The sequence below is a fragment of the Geospiza fortis genome, unplaced genomic scaffold, assembly GCF_000277835.1.
Source record: "Geospiza fortis unplaced genomic scaffold, GeoFor_1.0 scaffold69, whole genome shotgun sequence".
In the NCBI taxonomy this organism is placed as follows: Eukaryota; Metazoa; Chordata; class Aves; order Passeriformes; family Thraupidae; genus Geospiza; species Geospiza fortis.
Genome location: NW_005054555.1, coordinates 35,836 through 43,501, shown reverse-complemented (window position 1 = coordinate 43,501; position 7,666 = coordinate 35,836). Strand labels below are relative to the sequence as shown.

Here is a 7,666-nt window from a genome sequence, read left to right as displayed (position 1 = left end):
ACAGCTCCCGAAATGAGACACCCGGGGCTCAGCTGGTGCCTGCTGTCCCCACACGGGCCTGGGGACAGGCAGGGGGACACAGGCAGTGCCAGCACAGGGATCAGTGCTGGAATGAGGAGGGGAAATGTGAGGGGACAGCACAGAGTGCTGTGCACAGAGTGGGGACAAACTGCTGGCTGGTGTGGGGGACATCAGGGAGACTGCAGGGAAAGGCTCCTGTCCTCCTTGGGACAGCCAGTGAGCAGCTGGAGCAGAGAATTCCAGAATGCCAGATGGTTTGGATAGGAAGGGACTTTAAAGACCCCGCAAGAAAGATGGAGAGAGATCTTTTACAAGGGATGGAGGGACAGAACACAGGGAATGGTTCCCACTGCCCGAGGGCAGGGATGGATGGGATACTGGGAATTAGGAATTGTTCCCTGTGAGGGTGGGCAGGCCCTGGCACAGGTGCCCAGAGCAGCTGTGGCTGCCCCTGGATCCCTGGCAGTGCCCAAGGCCAGGAGGGAGCAGCCTGGGACAGTGGGAGGTGTCCCTGCCCATAGCAGGGATGGCACTGGATGAGCTTTAAGGTCTCACCCCATCCAAACCACTCTGGGATTCCTTGATTCCCCTTTCAGCCATGGCCAGGGGCCCCAGGCCGTGCCTGTTTGCCCTCAGCACCTCCCATCCCTTCACCTCAGGTGGCTTTTGGGCTGGCATTGAGGAGCTGCTGCACACACACACATGTGAAGGAGGGAAGAAGTTTCTCCTGGCCTGTCTCCAGCCCTGCCCTGCTCTGTGGAACACCCAGCTCCTCTCCCTGCCCTTCCCTTTCCCGGCCACGTGCCAAGGGCTCAGCGGGACACGGCCCTGCAGCAGCTCAGCTCCTGCCTCTCCTCCCACCTCCCCCTCCTGGCTTTCCTCCCTGCTGGGGCTGCCAAGCCATGGGGAACAAAGTTATGTCCCAGAGGGGCTGGGGTTCCCCCTCTGCACTCACCATCGAGCAGCCAGTGCTGCTCCCGCCGCTTCTCCAGCTCGGCCATCATCACGCGGGTGATGACGTGGTCAGGCACCAGCAGCCCTCTCTCCAGGTACTGCTGGGCCAGGGCTCCAGCTTCTGCTCGAGACAAGAAAGAAAAAGAGATAGAAAAAAATCATGACATTTCCACTTAAAAATATCGCACCCCCTCAAATTCTGCCTGGCCTCCTCTGTCTGGGACATTGCTGGCAGCGTCGCTGTGCTGGTGGTGGAAAGGCCGCACGGTCCTTTTGGGGTGGAGGAGTGGGAATTCCTGAGGTACCTGGGAGCAGGAGCGTGCTGGGCCTCAGCCAAGCCCTAACTGATGGAGAGAGAAGCCCTGGGTGTGCTCCTTTGGTTCAGGACATGGCTCCCATGTGGGCACAGGTAAGGACTGCCCCAAACACCTGAGCCTGCTTCCCATCCCCAGGGCTGAAGGATTTCACAGCCTCCACTTAAGATAAGCTCAGGTAAGAAAATTATTCCCAAGATCACATCCTTGAGAACATAACTGTGGTAATTGCAAGGCAAGTGCACATTGCTGGGCTTCTGGTGCCTCTCCCACAGCCTCAGCTGCTTCTGGAACCTGGAGAGGGACTGGGGACAAGGGATGGAGGGACAGACACAGGGAATGGCTCCCACAGCCAGAGGGCAGGGCTGGATGGGAGATTGGGAAGGAATTCCTGGCTGGGAGGGTGAGGAGGCGCTGGGATGGAATTCCCAGAGCAGCTGTGGCTGCCCCTGGGTCCCTGGCAGTGCCCAAGGCCAGGCTGGAGCAGCCTGGGACAGTGGGAGGTGTCCCTGCCATGCCACGGGGTAGAACTGCATAATCTTTAAGGTCCTTTCCAACCCAAACCATTCCATGGTGGTTATTTGCCATTGTTTTCTTTCAGCCCCTCAGAAGCATGAAGAAAACATTCGGAAAATGGAAATATTCTTTGTCCCTGTGTGTGACAAACTCTGGTCCTGCCCCAGGAGAGCTCCAGCCCCTCTCCCCTTGGACCAGGACATCTCTTCTGCTGTCTTCCCACAGCAGCTGAAATAGCATTTGTCACCAGAAATTAACAATCCCCTCATCTATTTTTTGCACCCTTTCTGGTGAGGACAGCACATTTCAGCCCTCTCCAAGTGTGAGTCCTCTCTAAAAATAACCCCAGGATCCTGCACTGGAGGCAGCTGCGGCTCCCCAGGCTGCAGGGAGCTGTCCCTGTGGGCAGCACCTGCACCTGCCTGGGGGTGAGCTCCTCAGCTGCAGGAGGGGTTTCTGCAAGAGAAACAATTCTTGGAGAGAATTCATCTGTTCTAGGGGAAGAACCAGCCTGAGCAGGGGTCCAGTTCTGGCCCCTCAGTTTGGGAAGGACAGTGAGACACCGGAGCATGTCCAGAGGGGACAACGAGGCTGGAGAGGGGCTGGGAGCACAAACCCTGTGAGGAACCCCTGAGGGAGCTGGGGGTGCTCAGCCTGGAGAGAAGGAGACTCAGGGCTGCCCCCATCACTCTGCACAGCTCCTGAAAGGTGCCTGTGCTCAGCTGGGGCTGGGCTCTTTCTCCAGCAGCACTGACAGAACAGAGCACACAGCCCCGAGCTGCACCAAGGGAAATACAGGCTGGATAGCAGGGAAAAGCTTTTCCCAGAAAGGTGATAAAGTTCTGGAATGGCTGCCCAGGGAGGTGGTGCAGTCCCCATCCCTGGGTGTGTTTAACAAAGCCTGGATGTGGCACTGGGTGCCAGGGTTTGGTTGGGGTGCTGGGGCTGGGCTGGACTCCATTATCTTGGAGGTCTCTTCCAACCTGGGCATTCTGTGATTTCTGGGATTCTGTGAATTCTGTAACACGCTCCCAGGTTTAACCCAGAATCCAAAGAGTCTGCCTGGAAAACGCTCAGATTGTTCCCTGCTGTGTGTGACGGCACCAGAAGGAAGGTCCAGCCTCCTCCTCCCTGGAGCAGGGCCAGAAGCGCCGGGTGCTGGAATCCAGCATCCCACCTGCCTGGAGCAGGGCAGCGCTGACTCACGGCCTGAGTCACCGGGATCATCCCACTGCCTCCGGACGGGCAGGAATCCCAGCTGGCCCCGGGCACAAAACACCTTTTCTCACTGACAGCTTCTTTGTCACCTCCCAGACGTCACCACGCTCCTGCCTGGGAAAGCCAAGGACACGGGGATGGAAAAAGCAGCCTGCGGATTGTGCAAACAGCACGGAGGGCAGCAGCATTATAAAAACAGATTTCTTATATTTATTGGCGTGGTCTGTGCAGTGCCAGAGGCTCACAGGGAATGAGGGGCTCCGGGGAGGAGCCGGGAGCTGCTGGGCAAGGTCTGGCTGTCACCTGAGGGGGGATGGACATCCAGGGGACCAGGGGGTGTCACACAAGGTGTGGCTGTCACCCGAGGGGGGATGGACATCCAGGGCACCAGGAGATGCCACACCAGGTCTGGCTGTCACCCTGAGCAGGGATGGCCGTCCCAGGAGCCTGGAGAGGCTACACCAGGTCCAACTGTCACCCCAAGGAGGGATTGCCGTCCCAGGATCTGCCACACCAGGTCTGGCTGTCACCCTGAGCCGGGATGGCCGTCCCATGAGCTGAAAGAGGCCACGCAAGGTCTGGCTGTCACCTGAGGCCAGCTGGCCACCCCAGGGAGCAGCTGTGGCTCAGCAGGGCTGCTGGAGCCAGGCCTGGAGCTGCAGGTCAGGAACACCCCCAGGCAGGACAGGGCTGGGAAGGGAGTGTGGGAACACAGCAGAGCCCCACAGCCCCGGGGCTGCAGCTTTCCCACGGCCCGGGACAGACGGACAGCTCTCCACTGCTCCGCCATGGACAATCCCTGCTGCTCCCCTGTCCCTCCGTGTGTGAAGCTCCTGGAGCTTCTCCCTCCTCCACAGCACTGCACGTCTCCTCTCTCCAGGAGGAGCAGCCCTGGATTTGCAGGAGGGGCTCTCCAGACCCCCAGGATGTGCTGAGAGCATCACCCCTACCTCGCAGCCCTTGGGGTCCCTTCCAGGCAGTTTAAACTCCAAATTAAATGTTTGCTATCCCTTTCCCAGCTCCCAGCCCATGGAAAAGCTCCATTCCAGAGGGGAGCAGGGTCTGGGAGCCCTTCCTGAGCAGGGAGGGAGATCCTGGCCCCCCATGAGGAGCTGGGGCTCACCCTATAGCACCAAACCCCGTTGCTGGGCTGGTCACAGGGGTGCAAGCTTTACTCTGCAGTTACTCCAGGGAGCAAAGGGCTTTTTGGTGTGCTGAGCTCGAAGCCAGCCTTCCAACTCCCGCTTTAATCCCATTAATGTGATGAATGTGGGTTTAATGTGCCCTGAAACTCACGGGACTCCCAGCTCTCTGTGGCTCCCCCCAGGTGACCTTGATCTGTCCCCAAGGGACGTGTCCCAGCCCCAAGGGACAGCTGATGATAATAACAGGTTATTTCTTTGGGATTATTGAAAGAGAAGGGAGTTTAGGTTGTAGTTGTTTCACTTTTTAAATTTATTTTATTAATTTTTTCCAGATTTTTGAAGCCATTTTTAGGAATTGGAAGGGGTTTTTTATGAATTATAAATATTGGAGAATTTTAGGGATTGTTTGTTGGTTTAATGTGAAGGTTTTTTGTAATTTTTTAAATTTATTTTTTTAGGGTATTCAGGAGAGTTTTTAGGTGTTACTGATTTATTTAGACAGCTTAGTTTGTTTCTTAAGTTAGCTTTAGAATGGTGAGTATATTTGTGGTTTTTATACAAAATTTATTTTTAGTTTTATTTTTTGTTGAGATAATAAGGTTTTTTTTAATTTTACTGAGATTTTTTTAATAATAAAGGATGTACAATTGCTGGGGTTTTATTAGTTTTTTTTTAATTGTAAGTATAGATTTATTTTGTGGGTATATAGTGGTATTTTTTATATTTGTAAGGTATTTGTAAGGGACATGTCCCAGCCCTGAGGGCACCCAGCAGTCACCCAGAGCCAGGTGGGACAGGCTGGAGGAGAAGCTGTTCCCAAACACAGCCCTGGGCAGCCTCCAGAGCCTGCAGCACAACCCTGCACTTTCTCCCTATCCAAAGCCTTTTCCAGGAATTTTTTCCCCCCATTATTTAGGCTCCAGCAGCCCAGTCTGGAGCTAACAGAGGAGGAACCCTGGGGGTGAATGGGGCACCAGTGCAGCACCACAGTTAAACCACAGCAGATGTCACCCCAGTTTTGGGACTTCTTCCTGACACAGATGCTGCATCCACCCTGCCCTCAGCAACAGGAGGTCATTTTAGGGAGCAGGAACCTGATGGGGCCCCAAATTCAGGCCTGCAGGGTGGTTCCAGGAATCTGAAAGGTGCCTGTGCCCACCTGGGGCTGGGCTCTTTCTCCAGCAGCACTGACAGAACAGAGCACACAGCCTCGAGCTGCACCAAGGGAAATACAGGTTGGATAGCAGGGAAAAGCTTTTTCCAGAAAGGTGATAAAGTTCTGGAATGGCTGCCCAGGGAGGTGGTGCAGTCCCCATCCCTGGGTGTGTTTAACAAAGCCTGGATGTGGCACTGGGTGCCAGGGTTTGGTTGGGGTGCTGGGGCTGGGCTGGACTCCATGATCTTGGAGGTCTCTTCCAACCTGGGCATTCTGTGATTCTGTGAATCCTGTGATTCCATCTGGAGGGCAACAGCCAGGGCTGGGAGAGATCCCTGTGGTCAGAGCACTGCTCCCACACACAGGGAGACAGCAGGAACCTGTGGAAAAGCAGGGGCTGGCTGGCTGCATCCCTGGGCTCAGCTTTGGCCACCAACCAGGCCAGTATGGCCAGCAAAGGCCACAGTCCACGGGAAAGGTGTGCAGAAGGGTTGTGGGGCCATGCTCAGCCCACATCCCCCGGGGAATTTTGTTTTGTTCATGCCTTGGTGGATGCTCACAGAGGAAATCTGTCACGAGGAGGGGACAGGAGCCACTCCTGGCTCCAAGAGAGCACCTGACAGGGAGCAGTGGACAGCCACAAGACCCACAGACCCTCAGCCAAAGCCAGGACAAACAATTGAGCTGCAGAGTCCTGCTAAGACCTGGGGATGCTGCCAGCACCAGAGACAACCACCTGGGTTCTGGGGCAAGTGCTGGCCAGAAAAATGGCTCTCCTCCCTCCAGCACCCCTGCCTGGCACCAAAACACAGCCTGTAAGCCTCCCAAGGTGTTTCAAAGGCCTTTCCCTAGAGCAGAGCAGCCTCTTGCTGACAGGCACTAATTAGGAGACACACGGCTGGGGGCGGATGTGCTTGGGGGTTGCTGGAGCACAGCTCAAAGCCCTTCAGCAGCAGCAGCCATGCATTCAGCTGCTTCACCTGCCCCAAAAGGGAGTCTTTGTTCCCTGAGACCGCCACCACCAGCTCCAGCAGCGGCCTGGAATGCTCTCCATGCTGGGAACTCAGCCTTCCTCCAGCAGCAGGAGCCCCCCAAACCCTCAGCTGTGGCCTCTTCATGCCTGGCAGTGGCCAGCAGGAAAATCCCTGGAGCACTGACACACCAGGCCAAGATCCCTGTAAAAACACAGGATTCACAGTTGCCTTTGGAAGGATGAGCCTGTAATGGGTCTTTTGGTTCTGCAGACCCCCAGCTCCCCCAAAGCACAAAGCCGGTGACGCAGCTGATAAACTTGGGAAGAGGAGCTGCTTCCACCTCGTTTCCCCCGGAGCACAGTCATGTAACAGCTTGTCCAAAGCAAACAGCAGAAAAAACAAAAACAAAAACTAAAAAAAACCAAATAACTGGAGCTCACTGAGAGCTGTTACAGAGGCTGAGTCAAAGGTGGGACCCAAATGCCACACCAGATGAACCAAACCACGGCTGGTTTCCTTCTGAGTAATTTTCCCTGCATTTCTCCGTGTTGTTTCCTTCTGAATGTACCTGAGACACCTTCAGCTAACTCTTCTTGGTTCTCGGTGTCCCCAGAGGAGCTCTGTGGCAAGAGCACACACTGAAAAGTGAAGTTTGGGGCAGTCAGTGGTTCAAAGCTTGGCTGTGGCAGTTCCCAGGTGGGCACAGGCTGCCCCTCTCCACATGCTGCACCTCTACTTGCTTTCAGCCCAGCTTTCTGTCCTTCAGCCAAAGCCCTCATCGAGATTTTCCAAATTTTGAGCCTCCCTCTAAAGAAAACATTATTGTCCTTTTTATTTACAAAAGGAAATCTGGGTGTTTTTACATGAGTGACCAGCACAGAGCTGTGTGCAACGCCCTTGTCGGACCACGCACCTCTCCAAAACTTTACCCTGCCTAATCTTCCTCCCTGTTTTTGCCATCCTTCTAAAATAGAAATCACTTCTAAATCCTCTCGGCTTGTTTTGCACCGAGGCCGTTTCACCGTTCCCCTGCCCGGTGAGTCAGCTTCCCCCCGGGTCGGTGTTTCGCACATTAGCACGCACCTCTCCAAAACTTTACCCTGCCTAATCTTCCTCCCTGTTTTTGCCATCCTTCTAAAATAGAAATCACTTCTAAATCCTCTCGGCTTGTTTTGCACCGAGGCCGTTTCACCGTTCCCCTGCCCGGTGAGTCAGCTTCCCCCCGGGTCGGTGTTTCGCACATTAGCGGGGGACAGAAGGAAGAGCTGGGAAGAGAACCGCGCCGGGATTGCCCAATGCCGCCGAGCTGGGGCTCAGCACGGCCGCTCCCGAGCCGAGCCTGGACCGGGACGCCCCCCCCCCGCCCCA

The 7,666-nt window shown here is 55.4% G+C and overlaps 1 protein-coding gene across 1 annotated transcript in view; it reads right to left on the bottom strand.

Annotated features, from left to right (window-relative positions):
• The window catches only part of AK4 (adenylate kinase 4), a 9,625-nt gene extending 2,548 nt beyond the window's left edge, over positions 1-7,077 (bottom strand). The window contains exons 1-3 of the mRNA XM_005429540.2: positions 7,039-7,077; positions 6,867-6,918; positions 973-1,096 (exon numbers count right to left, since the gene is read on the bottom strand). Of these exons, the coding sequence (XP_005429597.2) occupies positions 973-1,096; positions 6,867-6,918; positions 7,039-7,077 (215 nt within the window). The remainder of the gene's footprint in view (positions 1-972; positions 1,097-6,866; positions 6,919-7,038) is intronic.
• Between the last annotated feature and the right edge of the window lie 589 nt (positions 7,078-7,666).